This window comes from Geotrypetes seraphini, chromosome 6, assembly GCF_902459505.1.
Source record: "Geotrypetes seraphini chromosome 6, aGeoSer1.1, whole genome shotgun sequence".
Taxonomy (NCBI): domain Eukaryota; kingdom Metazoa; phylum Chordata; class Amphibia; order Gymnophiona; family Dermophiidae; genus Geotrypetes; species Geotrypetes seraphini.
The window spans coordinates 192,591,984-192,617,419 of NC_047089.1; the positions used below are offsets into that span (position 1 = coordinate 192,591,984).

At 42.7% G+C, this 25,436-nt stretch overlaps 1 protein-coding gene across 1 annotated transcript in view; it reads left to right on the forward strand.

Moving 5' to 3' along the window:
- LOC117362934 (disintegrin and metalloproteinase domain-containing protein 9-like) overlaps positions 1-24,925 on the forward strand; it is a 379,468-nt gene extending 354,543 nt beyond the window's left edge. Inside the window, exon 10 of the mRNA XM_033950024.1 lies at positions 24,749-24,925. Within this exon, the coding sequence (XP_033805915.1) occupies positions 24,749-24,925 (177 nt within the window). The remainder of the gene's footprint in view (positions 1-24,748) is intronic.
- Positions 24,926-25,436: the final 511 nt, after the last annotated feature.

The window sequence follows — 25,436 nt, forward strand, 5'->3', positions numbered from 1 at the left end:
TGTACACTGCTATACTCTTTAATTCATTGTACGTAAAGTTTCTCTTTATTGTATTTACATTTCCTTCATTGTATTCACAGTTTCTTTATTGTAAACCGCCTAGAAGTTGTAAGATAGCTGGTGGTATATAAAAATAAAGTTATTATTATTATTATTATTATGGTCACTGGTGGCTAGCGTTGCTCCCACCGAGACCTCCGAGACGCTTTCTCCGTTCGTAAGTACCAGGTCCAGGATGGCCTGGGCCCTAGTGGGCTCTAGTACCATTTGCTTGAGCCGTACTCCCTTCATGGACGTTAATATCCTCCTACTATCACAAGTTGTCGCTGAGAGTGTGTTCCAGTCTACATCAGGCATGTTGAAGTCTCCTAACAGAACAACGTCCCCCCGTAACGTGATGTTCTCAATGTCTTCAATTAATTCTGTGTCCATGTCCTCCGATTGCCTTGGAGGTCTGTATACCACATCAAGGTACAGGCATTTTTCTCCACCTCTGGCCAGGTTTACCCAGATGGATTCCCCAGAATACTTGACATCCGTGATCCTGGTTGTCTTGATGTTCTCTTTGATGTATAGTGCTACCCCTCCTCCTAACTTACCCTCTCTGTCTTTGCGAAGCAGGTTGTATCCTGGTATAGTAGTATCCCACCCGTGAGAGTCTGTAAACCACGTTTCGGATATAGCCACTACGTCTAGGTCTGCATTAACTATTTCTGTTTCCAGTTCTAGAAGTTTGTTCCCTAGGCTGCGTGCGTTAACATACATAGCTCTCCACACTTTGTGTTTACTAAGCTCCTGTAGAGAGCCACCCATTTGAGTTAAAATGTCTCCTGGCAAATCTTTTGCAATAGGGGTACTTACCTTGGACCTAGAATCAAAGTTTTTGGTCGCCACATCAGGATTGTTACTTTCTGCTCCAGTGTAAAAGTGGGTACCCTCCCCCGACTTACCTAGTTTAAAGCTCTTCGAAGTAGGCTGGCTAGTCGGTGTCCGAATACGTTCTTACCTCTGTTGGTCAGGTGGAGTCCGTCTGGTCCCTGTAGAGTGTCTCCGTGATTCAGGAATCCGAAGTTCATTTCCCGGCACCAACGTTGTAGCCACTCATTCGTCTCCTGGATACGTTCTTCCCTGTCCCTTCCTTTGCCCCTAACAGGAAGAATTGAAGAGAATACTACCTGTGCTCCTGTCTGCTTCAGCCTCTTTCCCAGAGCTCCGAAGTCTCATCACAATTGGCTAGAAAGGAGTTTGTGTCCTATAAGGCATTGTATTATGGAACCTCAAATAAGGCGGGAAGATTACTAGCTAACTATTTAAAAGCAAAAAAAAGGAAAGCTAATATAATGGCTATTTCAGATGATAATGGAATAATTCATTCTCAAATTAAAAATATTTTACAACAATTTTTGAAATTTTATGAAAGCTTGTATTCTTCTGAGCATTATTTTAATAAAGAGAAAGATGGTTTTGAATTTTTAAAGTTGATTAATGGCCCTAAAGTTCCTGATCATATGAAAGAAAATCTCGAAGCACCTATAACACAAAAAGAAATTCAGAGGGCTTTAAAGTCCCTTAGAGTTGGATCCGCTCCAGGAAGTGATGGATATACGGTAGAATTTTTTAACTCTTTTCAAACTATTTTGTTACATTACATTACATTAGGGATTTCTATTCCGCCTGTGCCTTGCGGTTCTAGGCGGATTACAATAAAGATGATATCTGGGCATTTCCAGTAGAATTACATTACAGGAGAAGAGTAAATTACAAGTAACAGTAAAGAGTTACAATACATTCAATATCGCAGCAGATGTAACATAGCCACGGATTACAATAAAGTAGATATCTGGGCATTTCCAGTAGAATTACATTACAGGAGAAGTATTAATTACAGGTAATAGAGAAGAATTACAGTACATTCAATATCACAGGAGATGTTACATAGCAACTGAGTCAATTTACAACTGGTGGAGAATAAGAATTACAATATATTCTAGATTACAAAAGATGTAACATAAGCTGAGTCAAGTTTCTTCGGATGGAGAGTAGCATCATATGCCTATAAGTGGAGGTGTATTTATTGTTTTGATGATTGCATGATGTTGGTTAATTAATGTTGATGATATGGACAGTAGGGGTGTTTAGTTTGGGTTGGATAAAGAGATTCTATTCCCAAAGGAGTTGGTTGGGAACTCATTAGATGGCGGTTTAGATTGATGGGAGATATTTTTTGAACAGTAGTGTTTTTATTTCTTTTCGGAACTCTTTTATGTCTGTAATTTCGATTAGTAATTTTGAGATGTCGGAGTCAATATTAGCTGCCTGTGTCCCTAGTAGGTTGTCATAAAGTTTCTTACGTCGAGTACCATTGAGAGGAGGGTAGGTGAAAATGTTCTGTGTTCTCCTTCTTCTGGATAAGAGATAATAGTGAAAACGGTTGTTTAGGTAGCTGGGTGCCGCGCCGTGGGTTACTTTGAATAGGAGACAGTAGAGTTTGAATTGTATTCTTGCTTTTATTGGTAGCCAGTGAGATTCTATGTATGCTTTGGTAATGTGGTCGTATTTGCTGAGTGAGTATATGAGTCTGAGGGCTGTGTTCTGGACGGTCTGTAGTTTTTTTATTGTGTTGTTTGGGCAAGGTAGGTAAAGGCTGTTGCAGTAGTCTATCATACTTAGCAAGAGGGATTGGACAATGATCCTGAATTGGTCTTTATTAAAGAATTTTCTTATTTTTCTCAGATTTCGCATTGTGAAGAATGCTTTTTGGATGATTTTGTGGATTTGTGTTTGCATAGTGCAGCATCTGTCTAGTTGTATTCCCAGGATTTTGAGGGAACTCTGTTACCCCATCTTTTCAAATTATATCAGTTTCAACTAAATAAAGGTTGTATTACAGGTACTATGGCAGAAGCTTTAACAATAGTTTTGCCTAAGCCAAACAGAGATCCCATGTTGGTTTCAAACTATAGGCCTATTTCTTTGATTAATGTTGATGGGAAATTGTTAGCTAAAATATTGGCTTTGCGTTTGAATAAGGTTCTCCCTTATATTATTGGTATGCATCAAACAGGTTTTGTTGCTCAAAGACATTCTTCAAATAACACCAGATTAGCTTTTCATATTTTACATTTAACAAAGGATATGAAAGATCCGGCTTTCTCTGTTTCTTTAGATGCAGAGAAAGCATTTGATCGGGTAGAATGGACTTTTATGTATCAAGCAATGGATTGGTTTGGTATTGGTTCTCGATTTATACAAATGATTCAATCCCTGTATAGCTCCCCATCTGCTAGATTATATATAAATAATACTTTTTCAGAAAGGTTCTTTTTAGAAAGGGGAGTTAGACAGGGTTGTCCATTATCTCCTTTGTTATTTGATATTGTTTTGGAACCTCTACTTTTAGCTATTCAACAATCAAAGGAGATAGAAGATATTCCTTATGCAGGTCGGGAATATAAAATTTCTGCTTATGCAGATGATATTTTGATTCATTTGAGAAATCCGGTGTCAACCATTCCACATTTATTGGATTTGATTGATAAATTTGGAAAATTTTCAGGTTATAAAATAAATTGGAATAAATCAGAAATTCTTCCACTAAATGTACATTGTATAAAAGGCTTATTTGATTCGTTTCAGTTTAGTTGGAAGAAAGATGAAATAAAATATTTAGGAATTTGGATAAAAAGTACTGTACATTGGAAGAAACAATGAAGGTAAATGAAAAATCCTTATTACTAAAAGTTACAGAATTCTGTGAGCAATGGAATCCTTTGCATATTTCTTGGTGGGGGAGAGTGCAAACAGTAAAGATGATGATTTTGCCTATAGTTTGTTACCAAATGAGTATGTTACCAGTTTATTTTCAAGAGTCCTTTTACAAAAAATTAAATAATATTTTGACAAAATTTGTTTGGCTTGGGAAAAAACCAAGAATTGCTTTAGTATCATTGCAAAAATCAATTGTGGAGGGTAGGGTAAATTTTCCAAACTTTTATAGGTACCATCAAGCCTATATATTGCGTCAAGGTATATATTGGATCCTCCCTGAGCTTATTGATCATCAACCAGATTGGTTATATTTGGAACGGAATTTGGTGTCCCCTATGAGACTTCCACATGTATTAAGTATCAGATTTCATAAATATGCTAAGGACAATATAATTTTATTGGATACTTGGAAAACTATTAAATTTATTGATAAATTAACAGAGGTACCAATAATGAAATCTACTTTACAGTCCTTATGGTTAAACTCCAAGATTCAAATAGGCGGTGCTGGAATCGCTTGGAAGAATTGGATGCAGGCAAATATTAGGACATTAGATGATCTTATTTCTAATGGTAATCTGCTTGAGTTTTCACAACTGCAGCATTCATTTGGTATTTCAAACACTCAACAATATAGGTGCTTGCAGTTGAAGCAGGCTATTCAGATGGGGTTCCCTGAATGGAAAAATTTGAAAACTTATTTTAGCTTGCAAATCCTTTGCTACCAAACAGATTTAATAGGACATCAGGCTGCCCAGTGGTATAAATTGATTTCTGGATTTTTAAATAAAAAAACAAAAAATAGTCTTAGAGATATTTGGAGTATCGAGTTAAAACAGCATATTTCTGTTTCTCGTTGGCCACGAATCTGGACTTGGAGATTAAGATGTACAATGTCAGCATCTATGAGACAAACATGGTTGTTTTTATTACATAGAATTTTTTGGACTCCATTTAGGTTGAATAAAGTAGATAGTTCTAAATCTAATAGATGTTGGCATTGTCATATTGATATTGGGACTTTGGATCATCTTTTATTTTTTTGTCCATTGATACTTGCTTTTGGAAGTCGATTTGGGGGCAAATTAATAATATTCTTCAATCCTCTATTCCTAAGACATATGAAGCAATAATTTTTGGAACGATTCTGCATGATAAACCCACTTTGGATAGAAATAATAGTTGCCTTTTCATGATCTTATCAGGAATAGGGGTTCAAATGATCACATCTAATTGGAAAAATCATGATAGGATTAATTTTAGTTTTTGGTGGGCAACTGTATGTGCAACATATAAATATGAAAAGATTATGGCAGAGCGTTTAGGGTTTGTTAAATCCTTTAAGGGGATTTGGGGTCCATTAACTAATTTTGTCACATTATAATTAAAGTGATTCCTTTTTCTTAACAGCGGTACCTGGAGTGCCCGCTTCTGTTAACACGATCACCCCCTCCTCCCGTCCGACCTCTTCCCAATCCCAAGAAGACCAAAACATCTTAAGTGGTAAAACCTGGCCGCAGCCCTGTTTATTGAATAATAACATATTCTTAATACAATTAACACAATTAAATGTACATAATTTAACAGCCACAATTAAAACATTAACAAAAAAACCCCTAACAATGGTATCACCATTGTTACCAGATCCCGAGCTACCACCAGGAGTAATTGGCCCCCGACCCCGCCATCCAAGCTAGGGTCTGAGGGGTGGCATGTCCCACACATGCCCCATTATCCAGGGTCAACCGACCCACCAGGCACGGCGCCCAGCCGGCCCACCGCTCATCCCTTGATGAGCCCCAGTAGCCAGTAGCTCGGGATACCGCCACAGGCCTGTAACTAGTTACAGGCCCAACCCCACGAGGAACAGAGCTGCGGCTAGGAGACCAACACTCGCTCACAACAGGTGGCGAAGTCATCCAATAACAAATTCCAACCTATATCGGACAAATGAACCCGATCCCTATAAAACAACCCTGCACAAGACACATCTACCCAGTCATGTCTCACCTGAATACCTCCCCTGGACTCCACCCATCGACCTATCTGTTTGTTAACCTTTATGAGCCCCCTGGTCCACCGCCGAGACTCCAGTCGGCTGGGCCGAGGAATGATATCGGACCAGACCAACCGAGCCTCAGGGAACCAACCCTGTACCACTCCCAAATCCCCAATCACCATGTCGATAAGATGTTTTCCACCCAGCGCATCAACATCATTGCCCCCCAGGTGAAGAATCAACAGATCCAGGCGGCGAGGACGCCGACGAAGATCATTCAGCAGAGGAAGCAACTGGTGCCATCGCATGCCTCTCTGTCCCCGATGCCCGAGGCCCAAATGACGACCAACCAGGTCGGTACCAACTGCACGCTCCCCAGCCCAGTGGACGAAGGAATGCCCGAAAATCCAGAAAAGACAGGACCCGCTGCACGGCACCTAAAGCCAGACGTAGCATGGCCAAGAACTGATATCGCGAAAGAAGAGCACCATCCTCATGCACCATCAACGCCAAGGCATAGGAAGGACGGAATCGCCATATAGGCAGCCAGTGATCGGACGGGGCACGACGCACAACCCTCAACCTGATGCAGGACCAACGTACGCCCCCTGTCCAGCTGATCCGCCTTTGAACGAGCAATGAAAACTCGCAACGTGGGACCGGAGATACACACCTGAGTGCGCCGCAGGCCTCGCAGTCCCCTGAACATCCGACGGATGGACAAGCAACTCGCCCACGCGCAAACGCACCGAAAAACGATAAGGAGAAAGCCGCCCGAAACAAGCATGTCTCAAAACCCGAGCTCGTCACCCTAGGCAGCACCTCGACAAGGTTAACCAGCAACGCATGGGTAATAGGCAGACGAGAGTCAGGCACTCGTGGAACCATCCTACCCCACGCCGCTAAACATCCGACGGGGCAAAAACCCTGACGACGGGCACGTCCACCCTAATGCTCTGCAAAAGAACGTAAATGCCCGCCAGATGCCCAACCGCCGCGCTCCCAGGAACATCCCCTAAGATGCGTCCGAGGCCAAAAATTCTGCCAGCAGCAACTCTGACAACGGTCCAGGTGAGCCATCCCGAGACTGAAGAAAACCCGATACTGTCACAAAGCCCCTGTTGTAACAGGACCCACATAGATGGCGCTACTGAGCACTGTAGGAGGTACCAGATCGCTCCCGCCCAGGCTCCACAAATGCACCGGCATCGGCAATCCCTCCAGCTGTGCTTCTGGCGCCAGCTGTCGAAACTGCAAAAGCGGAAAACGAGAAAGAGCGTCAGCGTAGGCTATTATGCACTCAGGAACGTGTCGCGCACGATAATGAAACAGGCTAAGTCGCAAACAGCGCACGACAAGCTCACGCCTTAGCGCAGTCACCTGCAAGCATTTTGCCGTACTGTCTGGTGACTACCTCCACCACTACCATGTTGTCAACACCAAAACACAACCCTCCTGTTTCTGCAACCTGTCCGGCCACAACTCACAAGCCACCACAACGGAAACAGTTCCAGCAGAGTAACATTACGGGTAAGGCCCTCCCCGCCGCCAAGCCTTTGGCCATGCCGCCGCGCAACAAGCGCCCTGGAAGTAAAAGACCGAAACCGACGCCCCCAGCCGCATCAGATGCAGCTCAAGATCCACATTAGTGACCTCCGGCCAGCTGAAATGGGAAGCGAACCATTAAACACTCGAGAACCAAGACCACATCCGCAATTCGGCCCGAATCCCAGCCGAAATCCGCAACAAAGTGTCTGCGATCATGAACACCCGCAGTCGACCACCAGCCAAATGACGTGAAAATGGGCGACCCATAGGCAACACCGCTCAGGCGAAATTGAGGGACCATAACGAGACCTGAACCAGTCGCAAAGTAGGCTTAAGAGCACCCCTACCAGCGATATCAAATCCAGCAACTGCCGCACCTTGCCCAGCAGAAGCCGAGTAACCATTGCTACGGTGTCAATCTCGATCCCCAGGAACGTGAGACATGTAGAAGGGCCCTCCGACTTGTGAGCCGACAACGGTACCCCAAATTCCGCAGCCATAGACTCAAAAACTGTCTTCAATCGCCAGCAATCCTCGGAAGCTGCTCCCCCTACAAAAGAAAATCGTCCAAGTAGTGCACTACCGAGTCCCTCCCCGCACGCCGAGTCGTGACCCAGTGCAAAAGGAACTAAATAATTCAAAAAAGCGCATGAAACGGAGCACCCCATCAGCAGGCAACGATCAAAATAAAAGGCACCCTCAAATTTAAAACCCATCCAAGGATACGAGGACGGATGCACTGGCAATAACCTAAAAGCCGATTCAATGTCCACCTTGGCCAACCAAGCCGATGGGCCAACACAACGAATGATTTCGAGGGCACTGTCAAAGGACGCGTAACGTACTGAACATAACTCCCGCGGAATGCCGTCATTTACCGAAAGGCCAGCAGGCCTGGACAAGTTGTGGATCAGGCGCTATTACACCCGGCTCCTTTTTCGGTATGATCGCCAGAGGAAGAAAGTCACCTATCACCTGTAAACGGACGAGCGCGAAACGGCCCTGCTATCCGCCCCAACACGATTTCTTCCAAACAACTTCTCCGGGCGAACCCTACTCCCGAAGATGAGACACACAGAGGAAGCATTAGAATGCCTGCACATTCGATAAAGGGCAGCAACACACGGTATCACAAATCCCTCACTAAACCCCCCCGATAAAAACGGCCGCCGGCCTCATATCGCCGATATATGAGCCAGCCACGGGACGCCTGGCACACACCACCATACCGGGGTGGGCAACCGTGTGACCCTGACTCACTTACCCGGGGGAGGAGGGGACACCTGCTCCGCTTCTTGGGACAGTTAAGTGCCGAAGTGACCTTGACCCGCACAGGGAGCAGGCGTGTCGAAAACGGCAATCGGTAAAGGAGCAGGTAGATTTATTAAACTGCCAGCAGAGGGCCTGGACCTCCCCCGGCACCGGCACTCCCGGGCGGACGAAAGGAACGCCCCTCACTAGCTGACTGCTGAAACTGCTTCCCCGAAGGTCCCTGACCTGAAACACCTGGCTTCGCCATATGGGTGAGCCAGAGATTAATGTCCTGCGTGCCCCAGGACATATGCCGATTTTCCTCCATCTTGTCTCGGAACGCATTCATCGTAATTCAGCCACGCCCAAACCCCCAAAGTGCTGATACGCATCTAAAAACTGAGTCCGCGTAAGCCAATAGAAGGCCATAGTCCTGAGGTCTCTCTCTCCCCCATACGCTGGCCAAACGTAAAAACGCGCGCGTCCAGTTAACAATATTACGCGAACACCACACCCACCTTGGGTTTCCCACCCTCCTTCTTACTCTTCTTCTTCCTACTGCGGACCCGACCTTCCATAGTGCGAATACATCGACGCAGGCCCGCCTCCCAATTCTACGCCGCAGGGACCGCGGGACCTTTTCCCACAGTTCTGACAACGCAACCAATGCAGGCGCCCCCCGATCATCACCTTCCTGCACCTGACCCCCACTCGATACCGGCCGCTTGGACCCAGAAGATGAAGACGACGAAAAAAGAGGAAGAGGATGTTACAGAGAGGAAGAGGGACGAAGAAGAATCCCTATCATCCTACGGCGCTTCTTACCCTTACCCTTCTTTCTCCCCTTCTTACCCCGACTAGTAACCCCAGCCTCTAAGCCATGTTACCCGTAATCCGGTACGCTCCTTGTCACGTCCGCCATCGACTCCTTCAGAAGCAGCGCCCTCCCACAGGCAGCCGCCATAGCAGGACGTTGAGCACTCCGGGCTGGACCCTCGACGCTCATCCGCACCACTCCTGTGTGGCCTTCACGAACTGGTCCCGCAGACGATGTACCGGGCCCATGGCAACACGTCCAGCGGCGACCACCTGTGGGGAGAAATCCGACAGGGGGCCAGAACCTGAACAGCAGGAGGGTAAGTTAGCCCCGCAGAACCCATAAGCCTCACCACGGATCTCGCCACCCCCAACGCCCCCAACAAAACCCGGTCCCCACGGAGACGAGGGACCCACAACCGGAAAAGAGGTGGTACCGAAGCCCACGGACCCATAGCCCGAAGGAGAACCCCACATACCCCAGTGGGACCAACCTCCTGCCGATCCTCCCCAGCGGACCACTAGCCGCACCCGAAGTAGAAGGGAGAACAGGAGCACCCGGAAACCCGCTCGCTTCCGCTCTCACGCCCCACTAAAGGAGACGTATCCAAAACGCGCCGATCCTCCACCCGCCCCGCAGGTCCCTCTCCCCGCCTCCCGGGACACCACCCTGAGCACCGACGCCACGGCGGGCAAAGCAAACCGCCTCCTCCCCCCCAGCCGCGGCCCTGCCACGTGGGTGCGACCCAAGAAGTCGGCCCCTACCCCTGCGGGATCGAACCCGCCCCATCCCCGAGGCAACAGTAGACTCTCTCCCTACCTCCAAGCGCTATCGCCATTCGGGCGGCCGAACGGGAGCGCCTGAGAGGCAATTCTCTACCCGCGCCCAGCGTCCGCACTTACCGGGGCAGTGTCGCCTTCAACGAAGGAATCACCCGCCAAAATCGAGATCACCACGCTGAGTCCACAGCCGCGGCAGTGGGAGTGCGCGCCATCGAACCTATGCACCGACCAGTAGGAGAGAAGCCGCACCGTTAACCTAACCCGACCCGCACCAGTTAGGGCCGCGCACGGACCAGCCAGGGACCACACGTGGTGAGCAGAGCAGTCTCGGAGGACCAAACCGTTTAGGTCCTCCGAGCACGCCTCCCTTTATCCCCTCCCACCCACAATCCCCCACGGCTGCGACGACCTGATAAAGGGGGAGCCCGCGATCCCAAGGCAACGGACCGCCCCCCCCCGCCCCCTCCTAGCCCCGGCTAGCGACTCAGCGGGCCACCCAGTCCCGCGTTAGGGTCGCGAACGTCGAGACCAGCTCTCGGGCTTGGCTTATTATGTTAGATTCCTTTGCACATCCAGGGGGGGGTGGGGGGGGTGGGGGGAGTGTATTATTTATTTAGAGGTATAAAATTTCATAATATTCTATAATATTGATGAGTATAAATATAATATCATTACTGTTATAGGTTAAGAAGGGATTTAAAATTTTTATTGTAATATTCTGATGTTAATAGTGTATTTTCATATAGGTTGTTGTTTTTTGGGTTTTTTCGATTTTTCAAATGTATACATTGTCAAGTTCAAAATATCAATAAAGAAATTAAAAAAAAAAAAAAAAAAATTTATGAAAGGGAGAGCCTTAGCCAACCTCAAAGGCCAAGTTTTAGCTAATAATTTTCCATCCACATTAATTAAAGATATCAGCCTGTAATTTGAGACCAAAGTGGTGGTGGAAGTTGGAGCAGGCAGCAGCGGCAGCTGAGAGGTAGCCGGGAGGAGGAAGGAGGAGAAGAGGAGGGAGGAGATCGGAGAGGGCAGAGATCGGAGATGTTAGCGGCGGTGAGGGCGGGTAGCGGCGAAAGTAAGCTCCGCCCACCCGCACCGCGTCACCAGCAGTCAGCGGGCCCGGACTCCCCCCTAAGAGGGAGGGAGAAAGCCGCTGGTGCGAATGCCGAATCAATGCCGGCATGTGTGGAAGTTTGGAGCAAGCAGGCGGCGTGCAGCTAGAGAGGTAGCCGGGAGGAGTGAAGGAAGGCAGTGTGAAGGGAGGAGATAAAGAGGGCAGAAGAGATCGAAGTGGTTAGCAGGCAGCAGGAGGTGGGTCAGCGGCGAGAGTAAAGCTACCGCCCACCGCACCCAGTCAACCAGCAGACGTCAGCGATCGGACTCCACCTTAAGTAGGGAGGCCGCGGTGCGAAGGCTGGCACAAGCTAGCGTATTGAGAAGTTAGAGCAGTGCAGCGGCATGCAGCTAGATGTAGCCGGGCGGTAGGAAGGAGGAAGCGGAGGAGGAGATCGGTGAGAGGAGACAGAGATCGGAAGAGGATATAGCAGGCGGCGCGAGGGCGAGACGAGCGGCGAGGTAAGCTCCGCCCCACCCTGCACCGTGTCACCAAGCAGAAGTCAGCTAGCCCGGGACTCCCCCATCAGAGGAGGGAGTCAAGCGCCGCGCGAAGGGGCATTCAGCGCGCGGTAAAGGCAAGCGGCAAAGGCGCTCACCTTAGCGAGAGCGCCTTTGTGAAGGAGCCTTAAGAAGGAGCCAGGAGCCCTGGCCGCCCAGCAGCTTCATCTAAAACATAAACCGTAGGTTATTTTCTTCTCTTACTCATTCTCTTTTCTTTCTCTCTTTTTCAGCTAGCTGCATGCCGGGCACACTCCCACACTTCACACACACTGAGAGACTAAAGAAAGGAGAAAAAGAAATGGAGGCAGCAGGCACCCAGCGGAACTTCCCAGTATACTGCACGGAGTGCCATATGTACGACTACCTCCCCTACGGGAGGGCAGGCGTACATATGCGGTCGGTGTCAGGAACTGGAAAGCCTGAAGAAGGAGGTCGGGAGACTGCAAGTCAAAGGTCTAGGAGCTGGAGGGACTCCGTGCTTCAGAGGAACCGTGCTGGGCAACTGAGGACCCCACCAGAGAGAGCCACATTGAGGCGCAGGTTAGGGAGCTCGAGAGATTCATTGAGGAGGCCTGCAGGAATGTGGAGGCACAGGACCACTAGCAGTACAGAGAGGACCCACTGATGAAAGGCAGAATCCACCAGACGTCGGGGACAGAAACCAACAGATGGAGGCAGACTGAAACTGCAAGCAATAAACGCATGGCTTGAGGAGATGGTGCGAAAGAGGAAGGCTTCCACTTTGTTAGGAACTGGTCAACTTTTTGGGAAAGAACAAGCTCTACAGGAGGGACGGACTGCACCTGAGCACGACAGGAACAAGAATGCTGGCCAATAACGTCAAGAGCACAATAGACAAGGCTTTAAACTGAGGAGAGGGGGAAAGCCGATAGTCAATCTGGAGACGACCACTTTGGACAGAAGTATCCAACGAAGATTACTGAACGGGAAAAATGCAAAGTAGGCCTCAAAGCAAGCGGGAAAATGCAGAGAAGGACTCAAAGACGAACTACAGGGGACCAAGGAACAAGTGAGAATAGAGAGCAAAAAGAAGGAAAAAACAGCAGGAACTAGAGGGGCATGCAGGAATGTGGGAACCAGCTGAGGACGAAGAAAACGCACCACAAGAAACCCAGGGCTGGCAGTCCAGAGGGAGGACATATAAGAGAATCAAATCACGACGAAACACAACAGGGAAAGTTAAAAAAAAACCGAGACTTAAATTGCTTTGTACGCAAATGCAAGGAGTCTAAGGACCAAAATGGGAGAGCTGGAAGTCATGGCTAACAAAGAGGACCTAGACATAATTGGAATCACACAAACATGGTGGTCTGAGGACAACAAATGTGACGTAGTACTGCCAGGGTTATAAACTCTATAGGAGAGACAGGATGTACAAGAAAGGTAGGAGGAATAGCGCTATACATAAAAGACTCCATTCAGTCGACCAGGATGGATACGGCGACAAGGGTGGAAGGGTTGGAATCACTATGGGTTAAGTTACCAGGAAGGAAGGGAGCTGACACAAAATTAGGACTATACTATTGCCACCTGGACAGCCAGAAGCAAACGACAATGACCTAGAAGCAGAATTGAGGCAGGAATGCAAAAGCGGAAGTGTGGTGGTGATGGGGATTTCAAACCACCCTGGGATAGATTGGCGTATTGGGCACTCTCGACAGCGGAGGGCAACCAAGTTCCTAGAGGCTGTGAGGGATTGCTTCATGGAGCAGCTGGTCAAGGAATCAACTCGAGGAGATGCCAACTCTCGACCTAATCCTCAATGGACTAGGGGGACCCGCAAAGAAGGTGGTAGTAGTAGGGCCACTGGGAAACAGCGATCACAACATGATCCAGTACAAATTAAGAAGCAGGAACATCAAAAGTGAAGAGAACCACAATGATAGCGCTCAACTTTAGAAAAGGGAACTACAATGCTATGAGGAAAATGGTGAAAAAAGAAACTCAGAAACAGCTCACGGGAAGATGAAGACCGTAGAGAAAGCCTTGGTCCCTACCCAAGGACAACGGTGCAGACAAGTACAAAACCTGTACATCCCCAGGTTTAGGAAAGGGTGCAAACAGAATCAATCAAAAAACACGGTGTGGATAACAAAGGAAGTGAAGAAGGCAATAGGCGACAAGAAAACATCGCTCAGAAAATGGAAAAAGGACCAAACTGAGGAAAACCGGAATGAACACAAAAAACACCAGAAAGAATGTCACCGATGTGGTTAGGAAAACAAAGAGAGAATACAAAGAGAAGCTGGCTGGGGAAGTGAGAAACTTCAAACCGTTCTTCAGGTACGTGAAGGGGAAGTAACCGGCGAGGGAGGAAATGGGTCCGTTGGATGATGGAGACAGAAAGTAAGTTGTAAAAGAGGAAAAAGAGGTAGCAGACAGGTTAAACAAGTTCTTCTCGTCGGTCTTCACGAGCGAGGATACATCCAATGTACCAGAACCCGAGGAGATCATAAGCGGGGATCGAGATGAAAAGCTGGAGCAAACAGAGGTAAGCCATGAGGATGTCCTCCGACAGATAGATAGATTGAAAAGCGACAAATCACCGGACCTGGACGGAATTCACCCAAGGGTACTAAAGAAACTGGGAAAGGAAATAGCGGAAACCACTCCGGCAAATATGTAACCTATCATTGAAAACTGGGGAGATCCCGGAGGACTGGAAAATAGCAAATGTCACGCCTATCTTTAAGAAGGGATTGAGAGGTGACCCGGAAAACTACAGGCCGGTGAGCTTGACTTCGGTTCCGGGTAAGATGATGGAAGCACTGATTAAGGACAGCATCTGTGAGCACATAGAAAAAAATGGGTAGCTGAGAGTGAGCCAGCATGGCTTCTGCAAGGGAAGGTCATGCCTTCACGAACTTACTACACTTCTTTGAGGGAATAAACAGCCAGATGGACAAAGGGGAACCCATAGACATCATTTACCTTGACTTCCAAAAAGCCTTCGACAAGGTACCCCACGAACGGTTGCTTAAGAAGCTGTGGAGCCACGGGGTGGAGGGGGATGTTCACTGATGTATTAAACACTGGTTGGCGGGCAGAAAACAGAGAGTTGGAGTGAAGGGCAAATACTCAGACTGGCAATGGGTCACGAGTGGAGTTTCCGTAGGGGTCGGAGTTGGGACTTGCTCCTGTTTCAATATATTTATAAACGATCTGGAGTCGGGGACGAAATGTGAAGTTATCAAATTTGCAGATGACACAAAACTCTGCAGCAGGGTTAGAACCACGGAAGATTTGAAGACCTGCAAAGGGACCTAACGAAACTGGAAGAGTGGGCAAAAAAGTGGCAGATGCGTTTTAATATAGACAAATGCAAGGTCAGGCATGTTGGGAAAAAAGAACCCAATGTTCCAACTATACAATGGGGGGATCATTGCTAGGGTTAAGTAACCTTGAAAGAGACTTGGGTTGTGCTGGTGGATACAACAATGAAAGTATCGGCGCAATTGTGCGACAGCCTCAAAGAAAGCGAACAGAATGCTGGGTATCATCAAGAAGGGGCAAACACGACCAGGACGAAGGAAGTCATCATGCAATGGTACTCCCGCATCTGGAGTACTGTGTCCAGTAATTGGTTGCCGTACCTCAAGAAGGACATGGCAATACTTGAGAGGGTCCAGAGAAGAGCGACGAAAAATGAATAAAAGGTATGGAAAACTTTTCATATGCCGACAGGCTAGAAAAGCTGGGGCCTGTTCTCCATGGAAAAGCGGAGACTTAGAGGAGACATGATAGAAACTTTTAAGATCCTGAAAGGCATAGATAAGGTAGACAGGGACAGAATTCTTCAGGCTGTGGGGAACAACAAGCTCTAGGGGGCACTCGAAGAAACTGAAAGGGGACAGGTTTAGAACCAATGCTAGGAAGTTCTTCTTCACCCAGAGAATGGTAGACACATGGAACACGCTCCCGGAGGTTGTAATTGGGCAGAACACACTGCAGGGATTCAAAGAAGGTTTGGATAAATTCCTGAAGGATACGGGGATTGAGGGGTATGGATAAAGGTAGTGATAGGTTATAGGGTGAGTCAGGGACCACTTGACAGGTCATGGACCTGATGGGCCACCGCGGGTGCGGATTGCTGGGCGCGATGGAACTCTGGTCTGACCCAGCAGAGGCAACTTCTGATGTTCTTATGTTCTTTGGCAAAACAATAGTCAAAGATTCTGCCATAGTACCTGTAATACAACCCTTATTTAGTTGAAACTGATATAAATTTAGTAAATGGGGTAATAAAGAATTTGAAATGTTTTATAAAATTCCACTGTAAAACCATCCCCATCTGGAGCGGATCCAACTCTAAGAGACTTCAATGCTGTTTCTAATTCTTTTAATGATATAGGCTCATCTAAACTTCTTTTTATATGATCAGGAAGTTTTGGACCCTCTAAAAAATTTAATAATTGCAAACCATTTTGAACTTTATCATCATAAGACTTGAAAGAATACAAATCATTTATAAAAATTAGAAATTGACTTAAAATATTACTAATCTGAGTATGTGTATTTCCTTTTTCATCTTTTATTGCTATTATTTTTACTCTTCTTTTTTTTGCTTTAAGATAATTTGCAAGTAGTCTTCCCGCCTTATTAGAACTTCCATAATACAAGGTTTTCTGGGAAAACAAATCTTTCCTCGCCAATCTTGAAGAAATCTCATTATATTTCCCCTTTACCTTTAAAAAGAGCTTGTAAATTATCTTGCTGCCATTTATCAACTAATTTAGATTCCAAATATTTAATTTCTTTTTCCAAATCAGTAAATTGCTTAGCAAGTTGTTTTTTAATATGTGCAGAATAGGAAATAATATGACCTCTCATAGTAGCTTTAAAAGCATCCCATAATTATTTTGGTACTAATATCTTCTGAAGTATTTATTTGGAAAAACTCAGATACCTTTAACTTAAATTCTTCAAGAAATGCTGAATCCATAACCAATGTATTATCAAATCTCCATATTGATCTATTTTTATCCTGTTCATCCAACCTAAATTTGATCCAAACCTCTCCATGATCGGACAAAATAATTGGATCAATGGAAGCATGTGTCACTTGCTGCACCAATGAATTAGAAACCAAAATATAATCAAATCCTTGAAAAAGACTTATGAACTTGTGAGTAAAAAGAAAATTATTGATCATTAAAATGAAGAATACGACATATATCTTTTAAATCACAAGAATGTACCAAATTATCTAACCCTAATGATTATTATATTTTTACTTGGTTTTTTTTTATCCATAATAGGATCCATAACAACATTAAAATCTCCAGCTACAACTAAATTAGAAGTAGCCAGTGGGAGTAATAGTTGTTGCAAATTCTTAAAATAATCATATTTGATTCGAAGTAGGGGCATAGGCATTAAATAAAGTCAAGGTATTATTTCCCATTCTCTATTTCTACTCTAAGCCAACTTTCCTAAAGGGTCAAAATCTATCATTTGAAAGGAAGCTAAGCATTTAGTACTTATTAATATGGCTACTCCTGCTTTTTTCCCTACTGCAGGGGGCAAAAAAACAATACTTTACCCAATCCCCTTTGAGTTTTTTGGATTCTATAGCTGACAGATGCGTCTCTTGGATATAATAAATATCAGCCTTCTGTTTTTTTAAGGAATGTGAGCATTTTTTTCCTTTTCACTGGGTGATTGAGGCCATTAACATTGAGCGAGAAAAGTTTAATCTCCATTAATATATAAATTAGAAAAATCTCTCATCCAATTCCCCAAGATCAAATAAAACACTAATTATGAATTATACAGACCATTTTCCATATAGATACCTGTTTTAAAATATACCACCTCAGATAATCATTATACCCTGTACCCCATTATACCCAGTACCCACCCCACTCACCCCTAAATAATGAGTGAAAAAAACTTGGAACCGCACATAAAAGCACAGGTAAATAAGAAAAATCTCCTACAGACCTCAAATATAATTCATTTATGCATTAAATTATTCATGGATATAATACTCTTATGTATAAAATAATAAAGCCTTAATCAGAAGCCTTCAAACCATATTTCATACCCCTCATCAACATATCATAGCAAGCAATTCAGATATCCGTATAATAATGCAAAAGAACAGATATTTGATTGGAATAAAAGTACATATACCTTAAAATAAGCCAATGTAAATTCCTGAGACTTATATAAAAATTATATAGTGAAATATGTCAGCAAACATAAAATCAAATTATATTTCTTTAAAACCTGTACAATAAACTATTAGAAATACCAGGAATAAAGATATTCACATTACTAATAAAATTAATTCATAAGACGAGAATAAAAGTGATGCAAATCTAAACCTGAAAGAAATAAAATAATAAATAAAACCATTTTATAACTAAATAAAATATAAACTATAAAAATTGCATTCATTCATTAAAAAATCATTTCATGAACACAATAAATCCACAGATAATGGATCCAAACAAATAAATATGCAATAACCTAACACTTAATAACCAAATTAATTAAAGCATTACTGTACTGCATTTTATGACCCAAGGAGGATCAATATTCCAAATGTATATAAGAACATAAGTTGCCTCCACTGGGTCAGACCAGAGGTCCATCGCACCCAGCGGTCCGCTCCTGCGGTGGCCCATCAGGTCTATGACCTGTGAAGTGGTTCCTGACCATTTCTATAACCTACCTCTGCTTCTATCTGTACCCCTCAATCCCCTTATCCTTTAGGAACCTATCTACTCGCAGCAGTATAGTCCTCTGAAAAGCTATGGTAAAGAGTACAATTAATCCAGGAGGAAAACATACTTTACATGTAAAGTATACGTTTTCATATTGTATCCAAACCATGCCATAAAAATCCATTACTAAGAACACCAACACATAATAATCCTCAATAACCCCAGAAACTCCAAAACAAATGGGAAAAAAAAAACCCAACAGATATTAAAACTTCAATAGCAGACAAATTGCCATAGGTAACATTTCAGCAAATTCCATACAGTCAACTTCCAACTCAAAGTCATATGCTGTATTACGGTCTTAGAAATCTTAGATTTTGGGGGAATTTCTGCAGATCCACCGTACAAGTTCTTGAAGTCCAAAGTTCTTAAAATGTAGCATGAAAGCACCCCTGCAGAAGATAGTTCATCTTGGATGATCCATAGAAAAGTCTTTCGCCAAAAATGGCAATTTTTGTAAATACACTGTCATAACATAAGAACATAAGCAATTCCTCCGCTGGGTCAGACCTGAGGTCCATCGCGCCCAGCAGTCCGCTCACGCGGAGAACTGCCAACTTTATAAGGTTTAAGAGGCAAAATCCTTCAAACTCATTTATCATATGATTTCCCAACCAAAAGTAACAGCAGTCTATTGCAATTCCAGAGCCCAGAAATTATTTTCTTCAGGGTTTTCACTATAGTTTTCAGAGAGCTTGCAGCATATAATCAAAAATGTTATGTCAATTCCAGATGAGATCCTTCTAAAATATTCGTGAAGCAGCAGTACCACACCCCCTGCAGACCATCAGAGCCTCCTATATCAAAAATACTGTTCATATCATAAAGATCCACTGTAAGTACATATGGAAAAAAGAAGCAAGAAATCTTTAATAATTTGATCTTTAAAACTTCATATAAGTCACTCAGAGATATTAATAACAGTCTCACGCTCCAGCGGCTGCAAAGAACATTATAGGATTCCAGACACCTAGCAACATCAATAGGACCATCCCAACATTCCAGGACTGTTAGGAAAAAGTATTTCAAAGAGAAAGCATTTGTAATCAAAGAAAAACCATGCAGAAACAGATAAAAACACTGAACATCAAATCACAGCATATCTTTTGACTCAGTTATTCTTGCATAGGTTGTACCCTTTGACAAGGAAACATTTTTAATTTATCCAGGTGATCAAAGCTCATGGTTTTATTATCAACTGTCACCTTCATGATGGCCGGATAAAGTAAACCATATTTTGCCCCAATTTCCCTCAAAGCTTGTCTCAAGTCTAAAAATTGCTTTCTCCGATCTGCCGTGGATTTAGCAAAATCCGGCACAATATGTACCCTGGCGTCCTGGCATTTCAAATTTTGATTCTCTTTCGCCAGTCTTATTATTTCTAAAACATGCTGGTATCTAAACAGCTTTAAACTTATTGGACGTGGACCTTTAAAAATGTCTGGTCTTTTCATAGGCACCCTATGTGCCCGCTCAATTTCAATTGGATATTTAGGTTTGAAAGGCAGGACTTTCATAAGGAAATTTTCTACAAAGGAAATTGGGTTTCCTTTCTCCACCCCTTCCGGTACACCCAACAGCCTCAAATTCGATCTTCTCATTTTATTAGAGCAGTCCTCCAGCTCTTTGGTGAGTGGTAAAATTTTTTCTCTGTCCTTTTTAAACTGCCTTCTTTCCTTTTCAAAATTCTCAGCATTCTTTTCTAGGTTGCTCACTTTTATTTCTAAAACCTCCGTTCTTTTATTAAGTTTTGCGACTTCTTCTTGCAATCCATTTAATGTTTTAGTATTCATCAAAACAATTTCTTTAATAGCTTTAAGGATTTCCTCTTCACACTTGCACTCTTTAGGTAAAGGAGCTTTCGACGGCGTGACCAGCTCCGGGTTTGATCGTTTACCTGCACTTGTCATCGCTGAATCTGTTTTATTTTGCTTACCAGAAGCCATTGTACAATAATATAGTTATAAAACGGCTTTTGAAAACTTTTCCAACACTTTTACAACTTTTTAATTAAACAGATGTCTGTTATCATCGGGAGCTCTCCCTTCACCCGACCATTCCGTGCAGCTCCAAGCCTCACACTACCATTTATAAGAAACCAGCAGATAAGAATAACTTTCTACATTTTACCAGTTTCCACCAAAGACCACCAAAGAGGAATTTTCCTTATAGTCAATTCCTATGGTTAAAGAGACTTTGTACTATGCCAGAAAAATTTGATAAACAAGCAGAAACAATGGCACGAAGATTTATACAAAGAGGATAGATACCCAATTGAAGACATTGGTCAAGGCTACAATAGATCTAACATCAAGCACAGAGAAGATCTTCTGAGGACAGGCAGTAGACAAGAGATTCCACCTGATCTAGAATGTGTGTTAAAACATTCACACCTCTCAGGAGACGTTAGGATGATCATTATGAACAACTGGCACATTCTAGAACTACATAGATGCTTCTGTAATATCAAACAGACTATTGCCCTAACCTGCAACAAGAACCTTAAAGACAAACTGGTACCATCTTCTCTACCTAAGGCCATTACTACAGGAAGGACCACACCGGACACCAGCCATGCACAACATGTTCTGTATGCTGCCATTCCATGAAGATATCCTCTTTCACGCATCCTAGGACAGGCAAACAATACAAATTAAATTTTAGCAGCAACTGCAATACTGAAAATTTATATACATGATAAAATGCCCATGCAACCTCTTCTACATTGGCAAACTGAAAAGAAAAATCAAAACCAGAATTATTGAACATATGAGTTATATCCTTAGAGGCGTCCTCACAACGCTATTGGTGGTACACTAGCAGGAATATAATCACACAATTGCAGACATACAATTCTTTGTCTTCCGAACTTTCAGAGTAAAATGAAGAGGTGGAGATATCGACAACATACTTCTGCAAGCAGAACATAGAGCGATCTTTGAGATCAATACGATCACTCCTGCAGGTCTTAACTCAGAAATTGACTTTCGCCCATTTTTATGAAGCAAAGTCTGATTACCAAAGCAAACGGATGTTGTGCCAGAGATTGTCACAGGATTAATTGTCGTATGTTTTTCCCTAATTCATAGTTATGTGTCATTTTTGTTAATATTATATCAAGAGCAATATGTTTCCGTTGTATTTGGTTATTAGTTACCAAATGTTCAAGGTCTTCATTGCCAACATCATCAAGAGTATATATATTTCTGTTAATTGGTCATTAGTAACAAAATGTTAATGGTATACATGTTTTATTAATGTTGCTTTTCCTTTTTAGCCCAAACCTGTTGTATCTCTGTTTATTAAGCTTTTATTACTCTTGACATATATCAAAACACACAGGGGCTCATATTTAAAAAAAAAAGTCTAAGAGTGGCCTAAATGGGTACTTGGACGATCAAAAAGCCTGATCAGATTAAGCTCCTCATTCACCTAAAAGCCCTTGTTTTGGACGTTTGGGACTTAGGCTTTTTTTAAGTTGATTATATGGTGTAAGTTTATACGTAGTGGTGATTTGGGCGTTTAAACAGCTGAACGTAGAGGCAGGCCATTATAAAAAAAAAACAACAACCTTATGGATGTTTTTTTTGATAATGGACATTTTCCCTGCTTCTACTTTCAACGTTTAAGGCTTTAGGCTAAAAGGGGACTTAGACGTTTTGTTTTTTTTATTATGCCCCTCACATTGTTTACCGTTTTTCACAAATTTTCTAATTGTTATGCATTACCTTCAGTAAAAATAAACATTTGTTCATATCCAAAAAAGGACAACACTCACATATGCTTCAGATGCTCACTTCATTTGTTTTTTTGTAATCCCTTATGTTTGCTCACATCTCAGTCCCCTTTTACTCTTTTACTGCTTTCCATATGTTCCTGACCGCAATCATCCCTTGCTATCTCCAGAGATGTTCATGTCTCCTTACTTTGCCGTTTAGATTACAATTTACACATTATATATTTTATTATTCTGTATCATTTACACTCATGGGATATTTTATAAGACACAAGAATACACCTATACTCAAGCTTAATGGTTAGCTAGGATATTTCCTGTCAGTCGGATTATGAAAAGTCTATATATATGATTGAAAATGTTCAAGCTGTTATGTTCTTGTTTAACTTGTATTGTCTTACATTTATTGTTCCTTTCTGTGGCTTGTTAATGTTTTAACAATATTACTGTTTGTGCTGTGATTGGTGGATGTTTTTTTTAATTCATCTATGTAGATCAAACACCTGGTTTGGGGGAATTCCCCTTACTCCTCCTTCTCCTGTCTTCTATAGGGCTGTTGCTGGCTTTGGTATGAACTGATGAAGGCAGCAGAGACTGGGGAGAATGAGGAGGCCCTAAAGAGCTGTGATTGGCATTTTCTGCAGTATGTTCACAAGCACGCATGGACAACCCTATGGTTCAGCATACCATCCTTATCCAGTAGTTGGAGCTGCAACTGCAGCACCCTGAGGTTGCAGATTAAAGCCCAGGGCAGCTCCTTGTGACCCTGAGCAAGTCACTTAACATTCCATTACCCCAGGTATGTTAGTCAGATTTTAAGCCCACCTGGACAGATAGGGAGATATACTTGAGTACCTGAATGTAAACCACTTAGGCTATAAGCGGTGTATAAATAATAGAATACTAATCTCATTCCTAGTATTAAATTACCTAGAAGATATAAAGATAACAGAATTTTAAATGATACATAGAAAACATTGAGGTACATTAATAATTTCACACCTATTCCAATTAATAAATCAACAAATCAATCTTTGTGATAAACTCCAAGATTCAAATTGGCGGAAATAAAATTCTATGGAAGGACTGGATTATTGCAGGCATACGAACTCTAAATGATGTTATTTCAGATGGTAAGCTGCTTGATTTTTCACAGCTACAACATAGATTTGGTCTCAATAAATCACAATGTTTTAAATGGTTACAGCTGAAGCAGGCTATTCAGGTGGAGTTCCCTGAATGGAAAACTCTTGATAATCAATTTAGTCTGGAGTTCCTATGTTTTCAAGCAGACTTCCTAGGACACCAAGCCGCATTGTATAAATTCATATCTGGTTATGCAAATAAAAAACCTAAAAATGGTCTAAGAGACATTTGGAGCATTGAGATTAAGCAACAAATTTCTGCATCTCAATGGCCGCGATTTGGTCTTGGAGAATGAGATGTACAGTGTCAGCATCTATGAGGCAAACTTGGTTCTTTTTATTGCATAGAGCGTTTTGACCCCAGTTCGTTTACAAAAGTTGGATTGCTCTAAATCTAATAGATGCTGGCTTTGTAATCTTGAAGTAGGGACATTGGACCATTTGATTTTCTTTTCTCCCTATATTATGTTATTTTGGAATTCAATTTGGACTCAAGTTAACTGTCTTCTAGAAAACCATGACACTGTTCTGTTTGGTATATCTATGAGGAAAAAAAGTCAAATTTCATCGTATAATAATAAACTTTTGTTAATCATGACAGGAGTCGCCATTCAGCACATAACCAATAATTGGAAAAATTATTCTTATCTTAATTATACCTTTTGGTGGAACTCATTATGCCATATTTATAAGATGGAAAAAGCTATTGCTACGCAGAAAGGGACTTACAATAATTTTATAAAGATTTGGGGGCCAATGGAAAAGTACTGTAATGAGTAGACATCATTTTTTTTAAATGGGAGATTATATTTACACATTGGGGGATGGGGTAGGGTATATTTAATAATGAATTTTTGCTATAATTACTTTAAGAGTGGGTGGGAGGGGATTGATGTTTTTGTTTCAAATGATTGTGAAGAATTTCAAGTGTTATATTGGAAGTATAATGTGTGGTATTTGTACATTTGATGTATGTTTTACAATGATTAAATAATTTTAGGTTGCTTTGAGAGGGGTAGGTGGGAGGGGGTATATATTTTTGTTCTAGATCATATGATATAGATTTTCAAGTATTATATTGTAATTGTAATGGATGTATTTATGTACACTTGTTTATGATTTATAATGAATAAAGAATTTAAAAAAAAAAAAGATCTTAGTCAAAGCAAAGCCTATTTTGGAGTCTAATAACTAAACATTTTTTGGGCAAACTGGTGTCTTTCAGTGTGCTTGCCAAAGAATTTAAATAAAATAATATTTCTACACCTACTGTTCATAATCACATGAAAATATTTGTAATACGTTTTCTGATGTCATTATGTATTTACAGATACTTAATGAAGTAAATACAGATCTTGTTCTGCTTGGAATAGAAATCTGGACACAGGCGAGCCTGATAAATATTACATATGAAAATCCAGAGCCTGTTCTTACGGAATTTCGGGACTGGGCATCACCGAATTTGCGAAATCGTTTACACTATGATGATGCATGCTTAGTCCTGTAAGAAACTCTTTTTCATATGCACCTTTTTGTAGTTTCAACACCTATATGAGAGACCATATGTCAGCTGTAGTTTTTTGCTCATTCTAACTCAAAGGAGGTAAGGGTTTTAAGTGGATCTTTTACTGAATTGCAGTAAAAACTGGCCTTAGCACATCCGCTGTTATTGTGCGTTAAGGCCATTTTTACTGTGGCTGTTAAATGGCTTATTTTCTATTTTCCCATTAATGGTGCCATTAGCACCAATTAAAAAAATTACTGCATGAGCATTATTTGCCTCCTGTTTGTAGGTGGTAAAGCTTCCAGGTTATCTGTGTGCTAACCAGTTAGTGCGCAGTAATGAAGATGCTCTAAATCAAGCATGTCAAACTCAGCTCGGCGCCAAGCAGTCACCTATCTAAGCCAGTCAAAAACAACAATACAACCAGTATGAGTAAACCAGTTGCTTATTCTTATTAAGTACTATGATGCGGACGCCTTTGGTACCCAAAACAAGTTTGCACCTCTAGTCATAA